At 43.8% G+C, this 27,511-nt stretch overlaps 1 protein-coding gene across 5 annotated transcripts in view; it reads right to left on the bottom strand.

Moving 5' to 3' along the window:
- Positions 1 to 27,511, bottom strand: part of LOC144505226 (C-terminal-binding protein 1-like) — a 98,525-nt gene that overhangs the window by 30,970 nt on the left and 40,044 nt on the right. For all 5 annotated transcript variants that reach the window (XM_078231233.1, XM_078231237.1, XM_078231234.1 and 2 more), the window contains one exon: positions 1,691 to 1,845. In XM_078231233.1, coding sequence (XP_078087359.1) covers positions 1,691 to 1,845 — 155 coding nt within the window. The remainder of the gene's footprint in view (positions 1 to 1,690; positions 1,846 to 27,511) is intronic.

The following is a 27,511-nucleotide window of genomic DNA, read 5'->3' as shown; positions in this document are numbered from 1 at the left end:
TACCAGGGTCATTTCTATTCCCTTTCTTAAACAGAGGAACAACATTCGCCACTCTCCAGTCCTCTGGCACCATCCCCGTGGACAGTGAGGACCCAAAGATCAAAGCCAAAGGCTCTGCAATCTCATCCCTTGCCTCCCAAAGAATCCTAGGATATATTTCATCAGGCCCAGGGGACTTATCGACCTTCAGTTTATTCAAAACTGCCAGTACATCCTCCCCCCGAACAACTATTTCCTCCAGCCTATTAGCCTGTAACACCTTCTCTTCCTCAAAAACATGGCCCCTCTCCTTGGTGAACACTGAAGAAAAGTATTCATTCATCACCTCGCCTATCTCTACTGACGCCATACACAAGTTCCCACTACTGTCCTTGACCGGCCCTAACCTCACCCTGGTCATTCTTTTATTCCTCACATAAGAGTAAAAAGCCTTGGGGTTTTCCTTCATCCGACCAGCCAAGGACTTCTCATGTCCCCTCCTAGTTCTCCTAAGCCCCTTTTTCAGCTCATTCCTTGCCAACTTGTAACCCTCAATCAAGCCATCTGAACCTTATTTCCTCATCCCTACATAAGCTTCCCTCTTCCTTTTCACAAGACATTCCACCTCTTTCGTGAACCATGGTTCCCTCACTCGACCATTTCCTCCCTGCCTGACAGGGACATACCTATCAAGGACACCCAGTATTTGTTCCTTGAAAACGTTCCACTTTTCATTAGTGCCTTTCCCTGACAGTTTCTGTTCCCATCTTATGCCCCCTAATTCTTGCCTAATCGCATCATAATTACCTCTCCCCCAATTGCAAACCTTACCCTGCCGTACGGCCCTATCCCTCTCCATTGCAATAACAAAAGACACCGAATTGGGGTCACTATCTCCAAAGTGCTCTCCCACAACCAAATCTAACACTTGGCCCGGTTCATTTCCCAGTACCAAATCCAATGTGGCCTCACCTCTTGTCGGCCTATCCACATATTGTGTCAGGAAACCCTCCTGCACACACTGCACAAAAACTGCCCCATCCGAACTATTTGACCTACAAAGGTTCCAATCAACATTTGGAAAGTTAAAGTCCCCCATGACAACTACCCTGTGACCCCCACACATATCCATAACCTGCTTAGCAATTTCTTCCTCCACATCTCTATTACTATTTGGGGGCCTATAGTAAACTCCTAACAACGTGACCGCCTCTTTCCTATTTCTAACTTCAGCCCATATTACCTCAGTGTGCAGATCCCCTCGAAGTGCCTTTCCGCAGCCGTTAGACTATCCTTGATTAACAATGCCACTCCTCCACCTCTTTTACCAGCTTCCCTACACTTACTGAAACATCTATACCCCGGAACGTCCAACAACCATTCCTGTCCTTGGTCTACCCACGTCTCCGTAATGGCCACAACATCGTAGCCCCAAGTACCAATCCACGCCCCAAGTTCATCTACTTTGTTCCGGATGCTCCTTGCATTGAAGTAGACACACTTCAACCCACCTTCCTGTCTACCAGTACCCACCCTTGACCTTGATACCTTCCTTCTTGTGTTGAATACTCAATACCATTACTATTTTCTACCTTCGTTTTATCTGTTTCTTTGCACCTTGGTATTAGTCTCTAGTATTACCTCAATTCCCACACCATTGCCATGAGTTTAAACCCTTCTCAACAGCACCAACAAATCAGCTTGTTCTTACCTTTTCGTGTATCTCCTGAGTAGACTGCGCATCACAGAATGCCACTGTTGCGACATCTTTCAGGACTGGCATCTCGACAGTGCAATCCCGGCCATCCAACAGCGCCACTAAGGGCCGCGGGTGCATCGGGCCATTTAAAATGGGAGGACGAATGCCTGGAAACAAATGGAGCATGAATCAATGATTCCACCAAGTCGCAAGAACTGACTGTCAGCTCCTTTGTAAGTTGATTTTCTATGAATCCATCAGCATTTGACTGAATCACCCTCAATGTTTCTGTCACTTTCAACACTGGCTTTCCCGTGCTTGACTCAGTTTTAGCAATCATGCCTCTGAGCGAAATGGGGTTCAAACCCCATAGTAAGAACCTTGGCACACAATCTAGGCTGAGAATACCAGTGCAGTACCAAAGGAGCGTTGCACTATCAGAGGTGTCATTGTTGAATGGGACATTAAATAAAAGATCATAGAAGATCATAGAAACCCTACAGTGCAGAAAGTGGCCATCTGGCCCATCGAGTCTGCACCGACCACAATCCCACCCAGGCCCTACCCCCATATCCCTGCACATTTACCCGCTAACCTCTCTAACCTACACATCTCAGGACACTAAGGGGCAATTTTAGCATGGCCAATCGACCTAACCCGCACATCTTTGGACTGTGGGAGGAAACTGGAGCACCCGGAGGAAACCTATGCAGATACGAGGAGAATGTGCAAACTCCACACAGACAGTGACCCAAGCCAGAAATCGAACCCAGGTCCCTGGAGCTGTCAAGCAGCAGTGCTAACCACTGTGCTACCGTGCAGCCCTGCCTTCCCTCTTGGGTGTACATAAAAATTCCCAAGATACAATTCCAAGAGAGGGCAGTTCTCCTGTACGTTCTGGGCAATACACATCCCTCAACCAACCTTAGCAAAACAGGTGAGACTCACTGTCATTCTCTGACTATAATTTCAAGGTAGTTAACAGGTTGCTAAGAGCTTTGAGACTGACTGAAGAAATGAAACGCATTATTCAAAAAAATGCAACTTTTCATTTATATATATTTTAATGTTATATAATATGTTCAGGTGTGACACTAAACTATTTCCTCAAATTATTCCCACCATTAACACCACCAGTTAGTTAAAGCCAAATAACCACCAGAACTCTGTCCTAGTTTTGTATAGCTCAACATGTTCTTCTCAGACACAACCCAAGTTTGAAAGGAAATAGAACTTGGCATTTTCAACTTAAACGCAGACTTCAACAACTTCAGTCACCCCATATAACACCTCAATAAAAATCTCAACATAAGCATTGATACGTCCTTCCTGTCATTCCGTGCCCAGAGCTGGATATATGATTCTAGATCAATTTGTTTTTGACATGTTTACTGAAAATTTTCTTATATTTTACAGAGCAAACAAACACAGATACAGATCCACACAGTGCTCGCGTGTACATTCCAACCCGACTGGGCACAGGGCTCACCGTGGCCAGGGGACAAGCCCCTGGTACCCCCGGCACCCACCCCACCCAAATCCCGTCTAATTGCACCAGCAATTACAGTAATAATATAAAAAACAAAAAGACAGAGGAACGCCGCTGGAGATCCAACTGGGTGCCCAAAATGATTCTAGGTCAATTTAATCTGCCATTTACCTGCCTGGAAGTGAAGCGGGTATGATGAGCCTTCGACCAACAACTACTGCCTCAGACCACCCATGCTCTCTTCCTTTGCAACTTGCCATCTGCCCAGAATTGTAATATTTTCTTGCAGCAGTAGTCAAGATCATCAATACTGTGAATTCTGGGAAGGCTCTGGGGACATCCCATCACCCTCAATAACTAGTTGGGATGTAAAATTTCAAATTATGTTTCACCACAGATGAGCAAACTCAGATTCAAATAGCCAAGGTTACTTATGAGTCAGTTGTAATCTCAAATCAATCTGGCGAACAGGGCACCTAAAATCAGCACAGTTCCACAAAAGTCAAGTGAAACAAGTAGCACAGTGGTTAGCACTGCTGCTTCACAGCTCCAGGGACCCGAGTTCGATTCCCGGCTTGGGTCACTGTCTGTGTGGAGTTTGCACATTCTCCTCGTGTCTGCGTGGGTTTCCTCCGGGTGCTCCGGTTTCCTCCCACAGTCCAAAGATGTGCGGGTTAGGTTGATTGGCCATGCTAAAATTGCCCCTTAGTGTCCCGAGATGTGTAGGTTAGAGGGATTAGTGGGTAAATGTATAGGGATATGGGGGTAGGGCCGGGGTGGGATTGTGGTCGGTGCAGACTCGATGGGCCAAATGGCCTCTTTCTGCACTGTAGGGTTTCTATGAAACGAGTAATGTACTATTACAAAGGCGGCCAGGCACATTTATTTCACATTTGAAAATAGTGTTAATCAGTGGGGCACTCTATACAAAACGCACTCCTGACATAGGCTATTCTGACTTAATCCTGGGAGTTTTTCCATGTATGTAATATTTATTCTGACAAGTGACAAAGTTAGCTGCCTGCATATTGAGCATCACTACAATCATGGATTCGGCCTGGGTGTCCCATATAGGTCACCAGGGCACCACATTCTGACTTCAAAGACGGTGCTAGCGCCTAAAGTTAAACAACTTTACCAATGCAGTGGTTTTTTTCTTAAAAATCATCTTTGTGCACAAAAAGACAATCACAGCACGTCAAAAAATAAAGAAAGCCGAACGACTTTGTTCCTTTAAGTGGGTGGGGACTCAACAGTTTTGAATATGTATGGTCTAGGTCATTGCGAATCATGAACAAATGTCAAGGCTGATAGGAATTTAGCTGCAGCACAGCCCTGACAGTTCCTGCAGTCTAAAAATAGGTGCTTATCATTCCAACAGTAGACAATCAGATTCAATGCAATGCCCATGGCAACAAGGCAGACCATACAGGAAAAGAAGCACAGGGACTGTAACGTTGGATGGTTAACCCATTAAGAGGTCAAAATTAAATATCATCACCCGACTCAAAAGTTTCACATGCCATGAAGAGTTAAAACAGAAGTTTTCCAAAATACGCAATGAAAATATGACATCTTGAAAACAAGAAGAATGAGCAACTTCACTTTAGTTAAACGACCCAAGGCACTTCACAGAAGCTTTAAACAGAATTTGACACTGAACCTTAAAAGGAGAGATTACAGCAAATGGAAGTAGGGTTTAAGGAGCTCTTAAAGAGGTGGAGGTGTTTGTTGGGGGAGAAGTGTGGTGGATAGAATTCAGGCTTAGCCTTAGCAACGGAGGACACTAACTGGAAAGCTCTGAAAAGAACCACCCGGTTTCTCTTGTCCCTCCACACACCTGAAGTCTGTTGTCCCTGGTATGATTCTGGGAAATCTCTTCTGCAATCTTTCCAAAGTATTGCCATCCTTCTTGAAAATAAAAGAGTGGTTCCAGAACTAGGCAATAATGGGAATCCTAACCAGTAATTTATGAAAGTTTAGCACAACTTTGCTGCTGTACTCTCTGTTGCTTCTTATAAAACCAGGATCTAGTATGCTCTTAAAACCATCATTTCAATTTCTTCTCTCCTCTTCAAAGATGTGAAGCTAATCCAAGCTCTACTTTGGAACCATGCCGAAACTTGTACATCAATGCTATCATCTTCGAACATACAGGGCTCCGGGCTAAAGGGAAAAAAGCGATGGTTGGAGCAGATGGTTGAAACAGGAGGAGGAAAGGAAGAGTGAAATCAAAGGGCTAGAAGGGAAAACTAGCTTTGGGGGAATGATTGGTGACAGGAGAGCACAGAGAGCATGCCACTGAGGTACATGAAAAAGACTCGGCAAGAAACTGCAAGCAAGCAAACACAAGTATATTTTGTAGACACAAGGAGTTGGATGATTGGCTTCTGCAGAAGACTCCACCCCTACAGCTCAGCTGCTTGCTGTTGGGTAAGCAGTGGCGAGGGTCCACTGCAATAGCAAAGTGTTTTCTCACGGCACTGCCTGCACACCTGTGCCCCCACAGCGTACACAGGTTACAGCTACTGCCAAGTTTTCTACCAACAGTTCCCATCATGTTGCAACAGCTGCGGTCTGATGGAGATGACAGAAAGTGAGGAATGCAAGTGTCAGACTGAAGCACTGCTCCCTTTGGAGCAATAGAGGGAAATTTGATACAGTTGTGCAAGAATATGACAGGTTTAGATAAGGGAGACAAAGAAAAACTGTTCACCTTAGCTGAAAGGACAAGAATTGGGGGGACACTGATTTAAGGCTTAGGGCAAGAGATGGAGAGGGGGATGTGAAGATGCAGCGAGTAGCAATGACCTGGAACACTCTGCCTCAGAGGGTGGTGAAAGCAGAGATGCTCAATGAGTTCAAAAGGAAATTAGATGGGCACTTGAGGGAAATAAACCTGCAGGTTTACAGGGATAGAGTAGGGGAATAGGACTGACTGGAATGCTCTACAGAGAGCTGGCATGCACTACAAATATACAGATACTACCTACATGTTCATTAATTATGGATTCATATATCATTCAAATCAGGGCTCCCATGTTACATACTAGTATTGTTGTGTAAATAAAATTTAAAAAAGAAAACTGATAAAAGGCAAAATGATATTAAATTCATCATTCTGTTCAGCAATATTTAGTTAAATAAAAAGGGTGTGCAGATTACTAGATGAAATACAGCCTTTTCCTCCAGCTGCTATCAAATGTATTTGCCTTCGAACGGAGCAGGAGAAGAAAAGCAAAAGCGTCTCACTTGAGACCATCAGTAGAGCTGGACCGAATGGAGACTCTTTCTCTCAACTACGCAGTGTGGTGCTAACACAAGTCTTGTTAGCAGATAGGGATGAGCCTCCAGTGCACCGCATTTCACCTGAGGCAAAGGGTTTCACAAATGAATCATTACCAGCTGTGTCATTTGCTACTTGCAACAAAAAGGATTTTATCATGATTGATGGGGACAATGCAGTTTGAAAATCTCTATTAGTCATCATCACATAGCAACACCAGGCTCTCTCTCTCTCTCGGCTGAGTGGTTTAAAACAGAAAAGTAGCTCAATTTTCCCTTCTATCCTCATCAAAGATGGGCAATTCTCCTCTTCATTTTCCAGGAAGTATCACTTTAATAAAATTGCTTCATTTTCTCCCAAAGGTAACAGCTCTTACTGGAGCACAGTCATCATGGAAGGGGCCATTTCCTTTTTAACCCTATGGCAGCAATGGAGGGAGCAGCAACATGCAGTGAGGTCTGAAAGTAAGCAAAGTACATGCTAGGGCTTATTCAGTTTTGTTTCAGACAAAGCAGGCCACAAAAACAATAGCTAAAAATGTTTAGAAGCATCATATTTGGCCAAATTTCAACTCAGGAATCTCTGAAGTGCCAGGGGAGATTGCGATAGAAACAGCACTTCATTCAACATCACTCCAGGTCGCAATGCACAGTGCCAATAGTGGCAAAGACACCACTCTCGGAGCAGCTGTTACAAATGCATACATTTTAAGATTATTTTTAGTTTGGAAATTGTACTTTTTTTATATGCAAGATAAATTAAAGAATGCCTGGGCTGAGGGCATCACAGAAAGGCATGGGGTAATTACTGATTAAAGGGGTGACGTCACAATGTGAGGTGTTAAAATTAAACAATGGAAGTCTCGTTAACAATCTCTCGAGGAGACTGTCTTTCTGTGAGGGTTTATGAGATTCATGCAATTTCCTTCGGTGAGCTTGAAGGTCACTGTTACTCTCCTCCACTTTCTTCCGTTGGGATCTCGGCCTTTTGGCTAAGATCAAGTGTATGGTCGGCACCCCATTGTCGGCCGCACTTGGTCGAGGTCATTAGGTTACGCTGAGGCTTCATATGTTTCATATGAAGCAATTTTTTAAAGCGGCATCTCGGCCTTTTGGCTAAGATGCAAATGAGCTCAAGTCTTGGAGGAGGAACCTCCCCCTTCTCCAATCAGCTTGGCTCATGTAGATCAGGCCCAGGACAGGGTGGTTTGGTCGCTCGCCCTGTCTTGTCAGCCTGGATCTGAAATGTCTCAACTTGTTGAGACTCTGAATTGGATTTGATTTGATTGAATTGGAAAAGTATTAAAAAAAAGATACAAAAGTCTAAGGACACATACCAACCAAGAACCACTTCTTCCCTGTTGCTGTCAAGACTTTTGAATGGACCTACCTCACATTAAGTTGATCTTTCTCGACACCTTAGCTATGACTGTAACGCTACATTCTGCACTCTCTTCTTTCCTTCCCTACATACGGTATGCTTTGCTTGTATACTAATACATGTGACAACAATAAATCAAAGGAAAGTTTTAAAGTATCCATATACTCATTTCGAGTAGTATATGGATACCCAGGTTCAATTCCAGCCTTGGGCGACTGTGTGGAGTTTGCACATTCTCCCTGCATTTCCTCCGGGTGCTCCAGCTTCCTCCCACAGTCCAAAGATGTGCAGGATAGGTGGATTGGCCATGCTAAATTGACCCTTAGTATCCCAAGATGTATAGGTTAGGGGTGAATACATGGGAGTTACGAGGATAGGGCTTGGGTACGGTGCTCTGTTGGAGAGTCGGTGCAAACATGGTCGGCTGAATGGCCTCCTTCTGCGGTTTTGGGATTCTATGACAGGCGGTGGGTCACGTTGCCATGGAGATAGCTTGAGTGGAGTATTGTTGTATCTGGCAGTCTGTGAATCAGTATGTGTCCGGAGCAGCTTGGAGAAGAGGATCTGCCAGCAGATAGAGCAAGGAGCCGAGGGCCATCAGGAATCAAGGATGCTTCTGATTTGGAGTCACTCGCAAGGATGCGAATGAGGCCCATGCTTTCTTAGGCGAGTAAAATCCAAAATCATGAAGTGTTGAACGAGGGTTGGAGGATTCACCTAACCGGATGTTCATGAGAGAATCCCAAGAAACCTCTCACCTCAGGAATTAACTGGAATAATGGGGGAAAAAATGCAGTAAATCCATGGAAGTTGGTTGGGTTTCAGGAAACCCGAATGGACACACAAAACTATAACATTTAAGGAGCTCTTGGTGCAAATTAAATATAGAGTTCGGTTTGGAATTGTGGTTTAAAATATATATGCTGACAAGATAGTGTTAAATGCTTGCTTGCTCTCTTCAGTAAAAGTTTTTACCCCTTTAAGACACTGGTGTTGCATTGTCTTTTCAGTTAGTAACTGGCATTTTGATTTTTTTAAGTTACCGATTCACCCAAGATTGTAACAGCGCAGTGTGGCAACCACGTCACTTGCAGCATCAGTGCAAATTACACAATTAAGTACACTGGATTAAGTTCAGGACAAGTACAAAACAGTACACACTTCACATCTATCTTGGGTGTTTTGCTGTTTTATCAAATTGCTTTTGGTTGTGTTTTCAGGATATCTGATGCCACTGTCATACCATAAAACTATGGTTTCCCCTGCCAGAGTGACACAATGAGCTGGAGTTGCACTGCACTGGAATTTATTGGATTTGGCAAGGTTTTGTTGAGGCTGTGGTGGATTGTCTGGGGGCACTCCTTATCCATCGACCTTGTACCCTCGATCCCCATGAGTTCCTGTAGCTGACCCCAGGCCCTTGAGGAGAGGCTCACCATTGTGCTCACCTCGGGCTGCAGTATCTCAGCCAGTTCAACAACATGAAGCAGACCAAGCTGACCCGTTGGGTTTATACTCACAATCTGAACCACATCTATCCCAACTTTCAGCCAATTAGCCAAAAAAGATAAAAAGTCTGAGGTCACGTACCAACCGACTCAAGAACAGCTTCTTCCCTGCTGCTGACAGACTTTTGAATGGACCTATCTTGCATTAAGTTGATCTTTCTCTACACCCTGTTTCCTTCTCTGGGAATGGTGTGCTTTGTATGTATAGTGCGCAAGAAATAATACTTTTCACTGTATGTTAATACATGTGACAATAATAAATCAAATCAAAATCAATTCCCAAGACATCACTGATGGGATTTGTCTATGGTTCATTGCATCTAATTAGAATCCACAGAATTCCTACAGTGCATAAAGAGTCCCTCCAAAAACAGCATCCCACCTAGACCCTCCCCTCCACCCTATCACCATAATCCCGTGTATTTAGCATGGCCAATCCACCCAACCTGCACATCTTCGGACTGTAGGAAGCAACCAGAGCAGCTGGTGGAAACCCACATAGACGCGGGGAGAACATGCAAACTCCACACAGACAATCACCTGAGGCTGGAATTGAACCAGAGTCCTTGGCGCTGTGAGGTAGCAATGCTAACAACTGTGCCACCACGCTGCCCCTGTCTCGTACTATGTCTTCAAAACTGATCAGACAGATAAAGAAATGCTCATCGGGGAGAAAATTGAGCCATGATTTAGACCATCATCTTGAGAACTCAAAGCAGAAACAACGACGGGATTGGTACAGTATATACGGCAGAAATTGTAAAATATCTTAATGCTTTAATAAATGAATTAATAAACAATCTGGTAATCTGTGGGCAGACATCATTAAAAGAATAACCAGACTGTCAATTAGTTCACTCATGACTGCCACCCCAGATGATACTATGTTCGGAGGCAGAGTATGTTATGTAGAGAAAAGGGAGTTACAAAGAGGCACAGGCTAAAGTGAGTAAATCTATAGCAGAGAGTTCAATGTGGAGGAGGTCTGAGCTCATCCATGCTGGATCTCAGAAGGAAAAATTAGAATTTTTTTCATGGTGCAAGATTAGGAGCTATGGAAGAACAAGAGAGATAGATGTTCCTGTATACACATCGCTAAAAGCTAGTGCACAGGTACAATAATAATCAAAGTAGCTAATGGAATGCTGCACTTCATCTCAAGGGAGGCAGAATTCAAAAGTGAGCAAGTAAACCTTCATTGGTACAGCCATGGTCATACCCCATCTGATGGCACAGTGGGTAGCGCTGCTGCCTCACAGCACCAGGGAGCGGGGTTTGATTCCCTGTCTGCACGTTCCCCACCATGTCTGCGTGGATTTCCTCCGGGTGCTCCGGTTTCCTCCCAAAGTCTGAAAGACATGCTGGTTAAATGGATTGGCCATGCTAAATTCTCCCTTAGTGTACCCGAACTGGCACCAGAGTGAGGCGACTCGGGGATTTTCGCAGTAACTTCACTGCAGTGTTAATGTAAACTTTCTTGTGACACGAATAAATTTTTTTTTTTTAATCTAGAAAATTTCTGTTCGGGCACTAAAACTCAGGCAGACGCATCAACCTTGGAGGTTGTGCAGCTCAGATTCACCTGAGCAATAGAAGAGATTAAAAGGTTAAATTATCAGGACAGGTTTCACAAACTTGCCTTGTATTCCCTGGATTTTCAAAGGTTAAGGGGGTGATGTAACGGAGTTGTTTAAACCGATTAAGGGATTCTACAGGGAAGACGCTGAGAAACCGTTTTCTCTGGTGGGGAAATTCCGAAGCGGATACAATCCGAAAATTCAAATGAGGTCACTTAGGAGTGAAATCCAGGAAGCATTTTTTCTACACAAAGGGCAATGGAATGCTCAAACGTTCCCATTGAAAAGGCTGTGGATACAGTCAATTGTAATTTACAAGATTGCGATTGACAGATTTGTTAGATAAGTATCAAAGGATATGGGGGAAAAAGGCAGGTAAACGGAACTGCATTACAGATCAGTCACACCGTAACCATGTTGGAATGGCCTGTGTTGACCCTCCAATGCTGTTTGGCTGACCAAACTGTTCAGTTGTAAATGCATTTCAGAGCAGCCATTTTCTCAGGGCCCACAAGGGGAGAAGCACCACACACACTCCCAAAAACTAAATCCTTTGTCAGCCTGCCATACTGTTGAGGATTGGACTCTCTCTCTCTCTCTCTCTGACTTGTCAAAAGATTCAGCAGCACATAAATAGCAGCTCTAGCAGCCTGTGCTCAAGTACTGCCTACTCTTCACTGCACAGCCTGTGGTGTAAAACAGGGCTGTGTTGGCAGAACATTAGCCCCTCTCCCACTGGCCCATCTGTCCCACATGTCGAAGCAATAACAGACATCAGTGCAGACATCTTGGTATTCCGGAAACCTCTACAGGGTTAAGCAAACTGGGAGGGTTGCCAAGGGAATACACTGCTCAGGCATAGGCCTGCCCTTGTTTTCACTTGCACACTCGAGATTCCAGTTCCAAAGAGTTAACCCGAACTGAAATCTTACTGCAGACAGGAAACCACAAATGTAATCAGGAGCGCACACAACATTCAAACAGGCCTCTGCATTGTTAAGTAAACAGAACTCTCCCAGACTAGTCCAAGCAGCACAGATTCCTACTACTTTTTTTCAAATCGCTCCCGTTTCCCCTCCGTTGGAACAGACAGTATTCAAAAGCTGTGATAACGAACAAGCTACTCATTCACAAACCCTGCCACTCCAGCTGATCAACATAGGCAAGGTTTTGAGAGAAGGGGTGGGGGGAGAGTCAAAGGAATCTGTTCAACCAGCATTGTTAAATTAAGCGGCTGCCCCTTTCATTGTTCCTGATTGTTTTTACTGCAGCTTTTGAAAAATTCGTGCCTACCCTATGAAATGTTTTAATGTCTTTTCTCTGCATAAAATGATCAGCATTTCAACTTTCCAGGGATTAACTTCAGCGAGTTAACAAACCAAGGAAAGCAAACCATATATCCATTTCAACTCACCAAAATGTAAAGGCGCTTTAAAAACTTTGCTCGTGATTCAAGTGATTTCCAGGAGGAATGTGATTCTTGCAATCAAATTAAACATATTTCTAATAAAATAAAGGGAAAGAGGGATTTGAGGAACAGGTGGGGAGGTGGAATTGAGATCAGGGAGAGATCGACCATGATGTGATTGAATGGTGGTACAGGCCTATTTCTGTGCCTAATTCCTATGTTCCTATTCTACATTTATGTATGACACTACCTAAAAGCAATTCAGGAGGAAACTTACAATGCAAAGCTGCCCTTTCAAGAGAAAAGGACAAATTTGAGAAGGTTTTTCAGTACTTTTGAGCAGAATTAGCTGAAAACGTGGTCCACAAAACAAGGTTTTAGCATACCGGTACAGTAATATCTTGTGCAGTTGCATTCTTGAAACATACAACTTTAAAATGAAACAAAGTAAATTGGATTTGCCCATTACAATCAATGTAAAAGATGTAATGAGGCTCTGAAGGACCTTTCCCATCGGAAAAAGACATTAAAACATAATACATACATTCCTAAATACATAAAGTAACTTTTAAAATAAAATCCATAGAAGAAATATGCTAACTCTTGCTACTTGCCTCTCATTAATTTCCTCTCCATCTCACCAGTTTTCCCACTCAACTCTCCCACTCCCTCAACTCGCTGTTTCCCACTCGCTCTCACTTGCTGCTTCCCTTACCCAAACCCTTGCTGTGAGCGAGCGGGAGAGGTTGCCAGAAAAATGGTGATTAGGCCTAGCGCAAAACAACACTAAACCAGAAATTCCAATGGCAAATGCTCATACTGTTCCATTATATAAATTGCCCCTGTAAAAGCAGGGCAACGTAAAATGGAACTTGCTGTAGTTAATAACCCATGAAACTCAAATAACATCAAGAAATTATGAGAGAAACCTGGGATGCATGCCTTAAAAGATGTTTACATTTATTCATTATGGGATAATAATAATGTTCCAAAATATGGAGATTTTTCAATTAAATTCCATTCTGCTTAGTCTCGATTAATGAACCTGTACCTCAAACTAATTACTGTGGCACAGATTCACATGAAATCACCCTGCAGTAATTCCCATCAAGTAGTCTTTTCTTCCTTATGCAAATGAACATCACAAGTTACTTGTGGACGTTGGTGCAGTTTATGTCCCTCACCTCACGTATACACATATATATGCACTAGGCAGGTGGTTATTTGTGGAGGGCAGCACGGTGGCACAGTAGTTAGCACTGCTACCTCACAGTGCCGGGGACCTGGGTTCGATTCCGGCCTTGGGTAACTATTTGCCCATGTCCGAGTGGGTTTCCTCCGGGTGCTCTAGTTTCCTCCCACAGTCCAAAGATGTGGTTAGGTGGATTGGCCATGCTAAATTGCGTATTAGTGTCCAAAGATGGGTAGGTTAGGTGGATTAGCCATGGTAAATGCACGGGGTTACAGGGATAGGGTGAGGTGGGGTGGGCCTGCGTAAAATGCTCTTTCAGAGAGTCGGTGCATACCCGTTGGGCCGAATGGCCTCCTTCTGCACTGCAGGGATTCTGTGGCAGGGATTAAGAGGTAGAACACTGGCTAGTTTTCTCCTTACCTTCTGATCCAAGCATATCAAGGCCATTCATGAAGCTACCCCAGTTACGATCATCTATCTTGGAGAAATCAAACTAACTCGAATCATAGAGTCCTACAGTGCAGGAGGCGGCCATTCAGTCCATCGAGTCTGCACCGACCACAATCCCACCCAAGTCCTATCCCCATAACCCCTTGCATTTACCCTAGCTAGTCCCCCTGACACTAAGGGGCAATTTAGCATGGCCAATCCACCTATCTTTGGACTGTGGGAGGAAACTGGCGTGCCCAGAGGAAACCCATGCAGTCACGGGGAGAATGTGCGAACTCCACACAGACAGCCAACTAAGCCAGGAATCGAAGGTCCCTGGCGCTGTGAGGCAGCAGTGCTAACCACTGTGCCACCATGCTGGCCCTGTTTGAAAACACACATACTTTCCCACCCTTCACAGGAAAATTCTGGTGAATACTTAGAATTCCCTGTGCTTACTCATCTCCATTGGTTCCAATACCAAAATATTTCAATTTTAAAATTCACGTTGGCCTCAAATCTATCCATGGTCTTGCCGCTCTGCATCACCAACCTCCTCCAACAAAGCAACCATCCAAAACATCTGCAATCTTCCAATTCTGACCCATTTTTAAACTGGTTCATCATTGGCAGTTGTGCATTCAGCTGCCAAGGCTGCAAGCTCTGGAATTCCCTTCCACCTTTCTGCCTCTTTCTTCAAGGACCTCCTTCAAACTTAGCTCTTTGACGTGGCTTTTCGGTCACCTGTCTTAAATTTTGTCGATAAAATATCCTGGGATTTTTTTTCACTTTAAAAAGATCACATATAACTGGAAATTATTCATGCATCACCAGGCACCCTCATATTTCAGAGTGTAGACTGGTAATTATTCTCTGATTTCACCTTTTGGAATGCCTAGTCCCCAATCAATAGCTTGTGCAAAGCTAGAACAAAACATAAAATATTGTGTTGCTATGTTCAGAAATGACCCGACTGCAGCATGCTCAGCTAATTTGCTTCCTCACTGCTTAGTTTGGGCATTTGAAGAGCTAAAATACCCACAAATTATTTCTTTGTTTTCCATCATGAGATTCCCACCCCAAGTGCCCACCCTCCTGTGCTAAAATATTTTAATGTGCAGAAATATAGACTGATGTCCATATTACAGGCTGAGGTTAAAATAGGACCTTGTTAAAACATTCCCACCGTGGTTCAAGACATTGGAGCAAGCTACAAACTACAAAGGAAGTGACTAAATAGAATAAGAGAGAGAGGCAGAACGATTTCCCTGTCAGACAATGGACTAGGCTGTGAGCTACAGAGGACAACTGATTGGTCTGTGAACAGAAGAGGAATAAGTCGGCAGTGAAGGACAAATCTCATTAAATTGAGTAATTTTGATGTCAGGTTGCAAGAGCCAAACTCAAGCTACATGTTCATGTCAGCACAATATTGAATTTGAGCTTTAAACCCCCTGCCAGGTATTTATTATAAATATGCACTGTATAAATATAACACATTGATTGCCTGTCTTACTCTGCAAGGTCACAGAAACTGGCAACTTTTTTCACTTGTGCAGCACTCTCCTTCACAGGACGAGTTTATGTCTCGTCGACGTTTCACTTTGAATCAAACTTGATTAGGTCAGACCTTGGACTGAGTGATCAGAGAAGACAGACTGAATTTCATTCATCTAACTTTGCTGATAATGACTAATAATGTGACCCATTCTTCACTAGAAACACCTCCGTTAGATAACCACAAATTATGCCAAGGTTTAAAATCAAGTTGGAAACACAATACAGCGTTTCTAAATTCCCAGTCTACTTCAGGCTTTTTTTGTCCATACTTGGTCGAAATGGCTGGAAAGACTACATCCCCAAGGAAATACTTACATGGAGACATGAGACAAAATTCTACAACAGTAATACAGAATTGAAATCTGAATGTTGATGGCCATTCTTTGAAACAAAACTCAGAACTATTATTCTATTAACCAAAGAATTAAATCAAAATGTAGGTCTTCAATGAATTACAATAGTCATCTTGTACCAAAATTTCCATAGAAGAATGACCATCATGGGTGAATGGGTGCAGGACAGTCAAGCATTTAACAATGATGATCATGTAAAGAATAACCACTTTGACATGGGGGAAGACAAGGACAAATACGTTATTTGAAGCTCAAACCCAGCTAGTGGCAACTCTAGCCAAGAGAAGGTCAACAAGCTTCACTCTGTTCCTTGGTTATAAGAATGCAACAACGCTAGTGTAGTTCAGAATACAATAAACAATGACCCAGATCTCATCACAACTACAGCTCTCCCATTATTTGGGAGTGCTGCATGCACAAAAGGAACAGCAAACCAAATTTTTAATTCTCAATACCTCCACCTAAATTAAAGACAGAGAAGAATAAGTAAAAATGAAGGACAGAAATACAACTTAGTTGTCACATAAATGAATAGGCCACACCAAACAAGAAAAAAATGTTGTTTGTAATATACAAGTGATCTGGTGGAAAATGTGGGTGGTCTGATTAGTAAGTTTGTGGTTGCCACAAAGATTGGTGGGAGTTGCTGATAGTGCTGAGGATTGTCAGTGGATACAACAGGATATAGATAGATTGGAGACTTGGGCACAGAAATGGTAGATGGTGTTTAATTCGGACAAATGCAAGGTGATGCATTTTGGAGGATCAAATTTAGGTTTGAATTATACTGTAAATGGCAGAACACTGAGGAATGTTAACATACAGAGGGATTTGGACATGCAGGTCCATAGTTCCCTAAAAGTGGCAACACAAGTGGCCAAGGTGATTAAGAAGGCCTATGGCATGCTTGCCTTCATCAGTCGGGCACTGAGTACAAGGGCTGGGAAATCATGTTGCACCTATATAAAACCTTGGTTAGGCCGCATTTGGAGTATTGCGTGCAGTTCTGGTCACCACACTACCAGAAGGATGTGGAAACTTTGGAGAGAGTGCAAAGAAAGTTCACCAGGATGTGACCTGGTCTCAAGGGTGTTGGCTATGAGGCGAGGTTGAATAAACTAGGAAGTTTTCACTGGAAAGACAGAGGTTGAGGGAAGACCTGACAGAGGGCTACAAAATTATGAGGGGCATAGACAGCGTGGATAGTCAGAGGTTTTCTCCTAGGGTGGAAGTGTCAGTAACAAAGGGCCACAGGTTCAAGGTTAGAGGGGGAAAGTAAGGGAGATGTGTGGGGAAATTTTTCATGGAGAGATTGGTGGGTGCCTGGACCACGCTGCCAGAGGAGGTGGTGGAAGCAGGCATATTAGCAACATTTAAGAGGCATCTAGATGGGTACATGAATAGGGAGGGAACAGAGGGATATGGTCCGAGTAAGGTCAAAAGGTTTTTTTAAAAAGTTTTAATTAGGGCGTCATGATCGGCATAGGGTTGGAGGGCCAAAGGGCCTGTTCCTGTGCTCTACTTTTCTTTGTCCAGAGGGAACATTGCTGAGGATGAGCTGATAGAGGACTTTATTATGAAAGTATCTGATAGGGTAGACAAGAAGAAAATGTTTACACTTTGCAGCCGATGCCAAAATCAAAGGCCTAACTATAAGATGGTCACCTATAAATCCAATGGGGAAATCCAAGACAAGCCGCTTTAGCTGAACAATGCTTAGGAATGTAGAGCTCATGACTGCAAGCAGTAGTTGAGGCAACAAGCATGGATACATTTAAGAGGAAGCTAAATAAGTATATAAAAGGATAAAGAAAGAGAAGGATGTGCTGATGGAGTCGAGGTGGGGAGGAAGGAGGCTTGTGTGGAGCATAAACACAGACACAGACCCGTTGACCCAAATGTCCTGTTTCTGTGCTATAAATATTATATAATGCTATGTTTTTAAACTTCCTTCAGACCAGAAAGATCTCAGCGTGACAACATTTATCCCACTGTCAATTTATCAAGGCTACCTTTCTTTCATGGCCTGGTATTCCTGCAGCTTGCTTTAACATTGCAACACCATTACCAATCAGCTTTTAAGACTGCAATACCTGTTCCATATTTTATTCAGATCAGCAAGCCATCGACAACAAGGCTCAAAAATTTGCTTACACTGGGTTTTATTCCATTCAACAAACTATAGAATGCCTGATTTCCAGGAGATGGTGAGCAAATGTGTGTTTGCCTTCAAATTTCTGATATTTTTCTTTCCTTTGTTAATTCAACTAATGTGCCATTTCTGTCGCTGTCCACTAACAATTTTTTTTTTGCCCAATGCTTCTTTGGGTCACTATCATCATCTATTTGTAAGTTGTAATGGAGGGGAGGCCCTCAAGATGTTGTTACCATGTGTAGACAAGTTCCCAGGAACACGTCAGCAGTCACAGACATTCCTAACACAGAAAAGCTCAAACATCGAGCAAGCAAAGGTCGTGGACACAAGGGACCAGTTATGATGACTTCCTTGTCCATTTTCTTAGCTTTTCTCAGCCAATGTTTGCTGGGCTATGGTGTGTGTGTGTGTGCTGGTAACCCGATGAATCACCCAAGAGGTAATTTGTCTTTTGCAATGCTAGACTAAATTAAATGTAAAGCTGAACAGGTCCTACAGCCAATATCCACATATGAAGTTTCCGACCAGATACCACATTGGCAGGAGGTGTCCAGGACACCATGATCAATTACAACCCATCACGCGTGGGCAAGCTGACTGAGCACAGACCAGGAATTGAACCTGTGCCCTGCTGCTCTAAAAGGCTCTGTACTACAGCAGGCCTTCAAGGTAATTTAATGCTAGTTTGACAACCCGTTGCTGCTCCAAATATTCTCTCTCACGGTGTGTATTTGAAACATCACACGGTTTAATTGAGTCATACAGAGCTAAAACAGCCCCGCTTTGATTCTACGCTTACTCTGCGGTGGCAGTAGTTGGGTGGCAAGAAGGGCATCAGTACCATCTTGGTGGAAACATGGCAGGAATTGAGAAATAGAAAAATCAGCAGTGGACAGTTTTCCCAACTTCTAACCAACAAATTGTAGATTAAATCCAAGGATTGGTTGCTATGAACAGCACACTGTTGAATATTCTGCCAGCACAAACTATTTATGTTCATGGGGAAGTAACCATTTTAGCACAGTACAGAGAAGTCACGACGCTTCTGAAACCAAATCCCAGCATTATGGAACTGGAGACAGTCAGTAACACAAGGTGCTGACTGGGAGGGGCTAAAGCCCAGGGCAAAGAAGCTGAATTATTAATAACATAGGTTGGTAGGTGACTGGGAGAAGTTACTGAGCTAAACATTGTGAAGTGGGGGTGGGGTGGCGGCATGCTGCTATTTTGTTTGGGTTTTGTCTCTAATTTTAAAATGCTGATTCAGTCTAGCCCCTTGGGTGAGACATTGGCACACACCATGAAGTAAAAGAAAACAGAAAATAAGCATTAACAGTTCATTCCAACTTTTCCACCTCTTGAGACCACAGGCTTCCACTGGCTCCCTGGACACAGCCCCACCTTCCAAAACACTTGGTTGTTAAAATTAACCTCAGGTGAGTGCATGCAAATCACTCTCAGCCCACACCTTGGATGAGCCCAATCTGATTCTTATCTTGCATCCATACCCACAAGCTCTCCCAGCAAGATGTTGGGATGGTTGTCGTGAGTGGGAACTCCGACCAACAGTTTCCATCACTAATCAAGAGGCGCAGACGTCAATTCTACCAGTCTTACTGTACGATTTCTGCAATGAGTATGGAATACTTTACTGCAAAAGCGTAGATAGAGTTTTACACTCCAGCCCATCATGTCAATGTATCAGCATATGTGATACCTCTGGAGATTGTTTCCTCTGGATCAACCGAACAGATATCCTATTCTGAAAAACATGACCATCAATTTAGCTTCTGAGATGACCACCCATACTTGTGCAAATTGACTCACTTGCAAACAAGGAAAACTCAGCTCAAAACAGAATTTTATGAGATAAAGACTCAATATTTGAAATATTAACAAGAGATGCAGGAAATCATGTTAACCAGCATCTAATACTAAGCCTCCTTTGCATATCAAAGGTCCGCTACAACAGTGACCATGCCTCAAAAGTTCTTCATTGGCTATAATTTGGGATGGTCTCAGATAGTGAAAGACGCTCTTGAAGCATAAGCCTTTTTTTCTTGTTTTCAGCAGATTAGGGAGGGAAAATGACAGGGAGCCCAGGAAGAGATGCAAGTGACCCAGCCGCAGCCAGTGAGGAAGCACCCGCAGAGTAACTCTGGAAATGTGCAGCTTGCTTACGACTAGCATAGGAAGAAATTCCACGACCAAGTTCACATCCCCAGAAGATCACTGTATCATATCTTCATACTCTTCCCTGTCACAGGGGCTGGATATGCCGCAGCATTAAAAGCATCTCCAAGAAAATGGGCTTCATCCTACAGGCAAGTCATATGCATACCAGCAAACTGTAAATGACTGGAGGTGACCGGGTAGGTTGGCAAATAGGTGAAGCCCTTTCTGGATCCCATTTATAGGTAAAATCCACTTACAAGTAGGTTCATGCAGGTTCACATACATTTTCTGTTTGATACGATGCACATTCTCCAACCCCTCCAATACCCAACTCAACAATGAAAATTTTCAGGCCCCATATTAATGCCACCTTCATTAATGTTTCACTTTCATCAACCACTACATCACCAGAAACATTGGGAACATCAAAAGCCATTGGGCCGAACAACTGAATGGTAAAGTTTAAAATGTATGTATTTGAAGCAAAACAGATGCACTCCATAGATTGCAAAGGATAAGAAGTGTTTAACAAGTTACACACTGTATTGAGCCACACACCTTTCGCTCTCAGTCATCAAGATGAATTGTAATAGCTGGTTCAGCACTTGGTTCCACAGCCATTAACCTTTTTGTAATTCTTGGAGCCCCTTTGCCTGTCATCCTTGAATTCCTACCCCACCACTTTTGCCCATTATCCTCTATACAACACTAGCCACTTGATTGCCCACTACCACTCATTACTCGCAGTCCTGTCACTGTGAAGCTTGCAACCCAAGCCTTAGTACCATGGAAATACAGCGTACCCATTAAGAGGACTGCTTGACTAGAATGCTTGAAATGGCGATGGAAGAAACGCAGGAGTCAGAATGAAGGAACAGCCAGAGGATGTGTCCAATAACCTCTTCCAGTGTTGTACGATTCTATGGTATTAAAGGTTCAGTCTGCACATAAACATTCAAATTCTATTAAAAATTAATTGAATCATTTCACTTCATTCCATAGTTCAAGGAATCACAACCCGTTAACGGTGTATGTTTGTAATCTGATGACAGCATAAATAAAGATTCACAACCAATACCGGGATATTTGTATTAGAGTCAAAATCAAACTCCACTTGTTAGATTTTTTCAACGACTCGGGGTGATTAATTGTAGCCTACTTGTCCCACGAGCTAAACAGTTCTCATTTCATTTCAGTTCTCATTTCAGGATCTTCAGGGATAGTTTACATGAAACTGCCCCCAACAAAACCACATTGGCAAGTCTAGTAACGAGAACTTTAAAGATGATATTAATTATTGGGCAATTCCATCAGCAGCTACTCAAGAAAAGAACAATTTACTAATCCTCTCAAACTCTCGATCTCTTGACGGAAGGCTTTCATTTAAAAAGACACGCATTTTCAGGAGGTCCTACATGAACTGTGGATACTTAATACACTGCTGCATTGGTGGGCCTGTCATTCAGACTGTGGTTAGCTTGTCTCATAAGGGCGGCACGGTGACACAGTAGTTAGCACTGCTGCCACAGAGCCAGGGACCCGGGTTTGATTCCCGGCTTGGGTCACTGTCTGTGCAGAGTTTGCACGTTCTCCCCATGTCTGCATGGGTTTCTTCCGGGTGCTCCGGTTTCCTCCCACAGATCGAAAGACGTGCTGGTTAGGTGCATCGGCCATGTTAAATTGTCCTTCAGTGTACCCGAACAGGCGCTGGAGTGTGGCGACTAGGCGATTTTCACAGTAACTTCATTGCAGTGGTAATGTAAGCATACTTGTGACACTAATAAATAAACTTGAACTAAGGTTTCCAGGGCTTCCCCATTGACTTAGCAGATTTGCATGTTAAGTCAATGAAAAGTTCTATGGTCTGATCTTGTCTCTGTAGTGTGTGCTGATCTCAACTAATGTTTCTGCTCCCAACTACCACTCAGCATTTCTTCCTAGGGGTGCGTGATTGCATGCAGTGAATGGAGTGATAGGGCTCTTATTTCTCCTGCCAATCAACAAATAGCCCATCAACCTTTTTAGAGATGCGAAGAGGGGTGCAAGACAAGAATAGAAATTATCAAGAACAAACAACAATTTCCCACACAGCTTTAACATTCAACCTCGCCCCAAATGTTCTCCTTTTTCCTACCAAGACACTGGCCTTAAGTTGGAGTACAGTCTGATGGCAGAGTACTAACATATGAACCTAGACGACGCTAGCAGGCTATTAAATGGTGGAAAGCATTACAGTCAGAACCAAATCCTCCCCACACCTAACAGGCACACTACCAATACTTTCCCAACTGTGGTCACCGGAGCGATATTCCCTACCTCGGTCCCAGCTGACTTGGGAACTTCTTTCTGCAACTATCCAGTAGAGGACTTTCCAGTGCACTTCCAAGGCAATTCAAGTTTTCATCTCAAGGCTAGGATATAGGTTTGCAGTTTTTCCTGTAACAGTTCTCTGGTTGGCTGATCAAGAGCACAATCCAAAATGCATGCAAGTTGGACCGTACTGCTGCTTCCAGTGCCCTGCTGGAGAAGTGAAACAGCTCACACGGACATACGCAGAGCTGCCTCAGTGTCCAGCAACCCTTCAGTTCAAACCAACGAACCTTCCTTGCTTCAGCTACGAGTTCACTTCTAAGAATCCCTCCCAGTGTTTGCTGTACAACATTAAAATTAACGCAGCTACATCATTCATTGATAAGCACTCACTAAAGTTCAGCATGTTCTGATTGGTAAGGTCTGCCAGCACTTCCAGAGACAGATGTAGCTCATCTTAGATTCAGAGTAAAGGCTTGTATACAATGCCCCATCAAGCAGTCTTAGACCCAGCACAGGATACTCTACTTTGGGGCAGCACGGTGGCACAGTAGTTAACACTACTGCCTCACAGTGCCAGGAACCCGGGATCGATTCCCAGCTTAGGTCACTGTCTGTGTGGAGTCTGCACATTCTCCCCGTGTCTGCATGGGCTTCCTCCCACAGTCCAAAGATGTGCAGGTTAGGTGGATTGGCCATGCTAAATTGCCCCTTAGTGTCAGGAGGACTAGCTAGGGCAAATGTATGGCGTTGTGGGGGTGGGGTCTGGGTGGGATTGTGGCCGGTGTGGACTTGGTGGGCCAAATGGCCTCCTTCTGCACTGTAGGATTCTATCAATAACATACTTCAAATGTGAAAAGACTAGCTCCTCGCACATTAGTGTGACATCTGCATATCAAACTTGCCGATTGAGATGAGCATGCTGAACTGTGGGGCTATTCTTTTCATTGAGCACACACTGGTTACCAACCAGCTCTCACTCCAGAATCATACTTTTTTTTAGTCTAGCCGCTGGCTAGAGTAGAATTTATTGCCCATCCCCAACTACTTAGGGGTCTGCCAATATCATTGTTTAACGGAAGAACCAGCAGCATTCAGTCCCAAACCAAGGCACAAGGTAGATGGGTCACTGGGTCTCCTGGAGTAACAACGCCTTTAGGAGTGGGAGCCAAGAGACGAATATCCCAAAGTTTTCTTTTCCTGAATTAGTCAGAGGAAGGGGCTCTGGGTGATGCTGCATAGAAGTAAAAGAAGAATGTGGTAGTTGTGATGAACCAGCTGTCTTTCCTCACACTCCTTTTTTCCAAGTGTTTGGAAAGTGAACAGAAGGGAGGAACTGCAAATATCCAAGAAAAAAGGAACAAGATTGAGTTAGATACCTGTCACTTGGCACCATAATAACTTAATCTCTGGAACGGAATGCCAGGTTGTGCAGTAAACCCTAACTTAGCTAGAGCACACTGTTTATGGTCGGGAAAAGATAACTCAAGTGGGAAACTGGCATTTGATTCCTGATCACAATTCAGTAACAGAAGATGAATCCAGATATCAGGCTAACTCACCTACAGTTCCCAATGCAGTGGGAACCTCTCAATGCCCAGATTTGTTCATGATGAATGGCCAGTTGGTGAGGTACTGCAGTAAATCAATGGTCTCAGGAACTCCATGCCAGCACAAGTTAACAGATCTATTTATTTATTTGCCACAAGTAGGCTTACATTAACACTGCAATGAAGTTACTGTGAAAATCCCCTAGTTGTCACACACTGGGCCTTTTTCGGCTATGCTGAGGGAGACAAAAAAATTCAAAACCAAAACAGTCCAACTCCTTGAGTCAAGATCAAGTCCTTGCACGATTTGTACAAGGGACCTTGTCCATCAAGAAAGTAAGCCAAGACCTCAGGTCGGCTCCCTTCCCAAGATCTCCACTAACAGCACACCTTCAGCTGCGTATAAAGACCATGTGGATGGTAAGTCATTACTTCAGCAGGAACACATCAAGCCGCAGACTTGTACTTCCTCAGGCAAGGCATTTGCACATACACAGACACTTTCCCATGGCAAACTGCCAGTCACCTCCAAGGCAAACCTACACACACCCACTGGCAAACAAGCTAAACTTTCTCCCCTGAAAGCACTTGCAGAAATTGGAAATCTGCAATACCTCAATTTGACTTTGCCAGCCCTTGCTTCGTCGATCTGAATTCTGCCACTGGGCAAGACTGCTGTTCCATACAGATTTATTTTCGTCAACCACGGGCGAAGAGACTCAGTCAACTACAAACTGATTATTTCCATTGTTCCCTTATTTCCATCTTCTTCCACATGACACCCCACCTAGTAAACAAGTAGAATTATATCCAGTGCTAAGTTTCCTTTAGAAGTAATTTTTTTACCATTGTCCTTGACTTGTCCCACTCGTGGAGCAATGCAACACTGAACAAATCCCACAGATGATGCAGATGGTTTAGCTCACTTAACCCTCAGGCTTGTGTGTTGTACAGTGAGTACTGATTAGTTCCCTCGCACTATTTGGTTCAGTAACTCCTTCTAACCACCACCCTGGGACACTGACTGCAGCTCTACTGATGTTAATCGTGCTTCACCACCCCATCATTCAGTAACCCCTCCTAGGCGGCACCCTCCAATACTGACTAGCCTGACTGATCCAGCTTCCTCAAACTCAACTTCCAGAGTTTCCTCAAGCTCCGCGACTCGATGTTATGTAGGCATTATTCACAAAACCAACTGAAACATAATGAGGGAAAAAAAATCAAAGATGCCAGTTTAGATATTTAAAAAATTAAAAGTGGTCCTGGAGCAGAGAATTTCTACTTTAATTTGTGTCACTATGAGACACCATGCCTTATGAGACCACGACCCGGAGAATCAGAGAACAGAACCGTAGAATTCCTACAGTGCAGAAGGAGGCCATTCGGCTCATCGAGTCTGCACCACCTCTCCAGCAGAACACCTTACCCAGGCCCTATCCCTGTAACCCCACATATTTACCCTGCTAACCTACACATCTTAAGACACTAAGAGGCAATTTAGCATGGCCAATCAACCTAACTTGCACATCTTTGGACTGTGGGAGGAAAACGGAGCACCCGGAGGAAACCCACATTTAAAAACCCACCAGAGTTTGAAAAAATTATGGAAAATAGTTAAGTAGATAGAAGTGCTACAGAATTAATTAGCTGAGAGTGAATGGGCCATACTCGAGTCGGATTGCCACTCCTTGAAGTTACTTACCTGGAAATCCAGGTGAACTTATCTAGTCCGAGCTTCCGTCTCAGGTCAGCCAAGATGCGTGCAGCACAGCACGCTCCTGGAGCCTACCTTCAAGGTAAACTACGCCTTTTTTTTTACAGCACTAGCTGGCATGGGGTGTTTGGGGGTGGGGGGTATGGAGATTACCCGAAAGGGAGAAGTAATTTTAATTTTAACTTTTTTCTAAGTAACTAAGTAACTGGGCTGAATGGCCTCCTTCTGCACTGTGGGGATTCTATGATCCATTAACAGTTGGACCCATCTGAAGTCAACACATATTACATTTAGGCAGCACGGTGGCACAGTGGTTAGCACTGCTGCCTCACAGTGCCAGGGACCCGGGTTCAATTCCAGCTTCGGGCCACTGTCTGTGTGGAGTTTGCACGTTCTCCCTGTGTCTGTGTGGGTTTCCTCCGGGTGCTCCGGTTTCCTCCCACACTCCAAGAATGTGCGGGTTAGGTTGATTGGCCATGGTGAATTGCTCCTTAGTGTTAGGGGGATGTCAGGGGGATTAGCAGGGTAAAATGTGGGGTTATGGGAATAGGGCCTGGGTGAGATTGTCGTCGGTGCAGGCTCTTTGGCTGAATGGCCTCCTTCTGCACTGTGGGGATTCTATGATCCATTAACAGTTGGAACCATCTGAAGTCAACAATTTTAAATCATATTTCGGATGGTTCCCAGTTAAGGGAAATTGTACATCAAGACGCTTGAACTTCCTGGGCAACTGCCGTGCAATCCTTACCCGAGAACGACTGGGGTGGGGGAGGGAACTGCCCTGGAGCTCACAAGTTCCAGCCAAATATGCAATATGTCCCTGGATAATGTTTAGCCATCAATGGTGGTGCTAAATCATTAGTTGCAAAATACAAATATAACGTAAATTATCACAGAACTTTGACAACATGCCCCATTTTCTAAAAATAATTGCAAATCAATCCTGTAGTGACAAAATGATTTATAAAATGCACCCATGCTGTCCTTAATATATCCTCATCAACAAATCAGCAGAATATCAGCAGAATTTCATCAGAACTCAACACTCATCCTACTGGGTGTAAAACTTCATGGAGGTTAGATGCAAGGCAACTCCAAGGTCAGACCATTAAAAATGATGCAGTGTGTTTTCCTCACTGCCTCACCCCAACTCCACAAGACAAAAAAAAAGGTTTTATAAATCCCATGAAATGGATTCTGCATCCAACCTGGCACAAACACATACTTTTCCATCGAAGCATCGCATACTCAGGACCTTGGGGCGGGGGGAAGCTTGCAATGCCAGTTTAAACAGGCTAATTCCACTTCCTCCAGCTCATAACACCACTTCCTTTTGGATGCAGATACTGAAAAGCTTGGAACAAAACCAAGTCTATTTTCTTACACTGCTTTACTAGAAGGATAATTGCAATTGGTGAAAAGAGCGGGATCTTGCCAAGCAAGCTACAAACAGAGGGCGTTAACATGTCCCTGGCTGTACTGTATGACATTTACAGCGTACTGTGGAATGTATTATCAGGCAATTTAAGTAGGGCGGAATACAAATGGCTTGGCATCGTCTACTCTTATAAGCAGAACAGTAAGAATTAATTGACAGGTTAGAATTACGATCTTCATTGTAAAAGGGGGCTGACCATGCATTTGCAACTCCATTTTGACTTGCACCCATTTAGTCTGTTCACCAAGCTTCTGTCCAGCCCGCACCCACCTAACACCGGTCAGTACCTTGACTCAGTGTTGGCCT

Source organism: Mustelus asterias, chromosome 16 (assembly GCF_964213995.1).
Source record: "Mustelus asterias chromosome 16, sMusAst1.hap1.1, whole genome shotgun sequence".
Taxonomy (NCBI): domain Eukaryota; kingdom Metazoa; phylum Chordata; class Chondrichthyes; order Carcharhiniformes; family Triakidae; genus Mustelus; species Mustelus asterias.
This window is presented reverse-complemented; position numbering and strand designations above follow the sequence as displayed.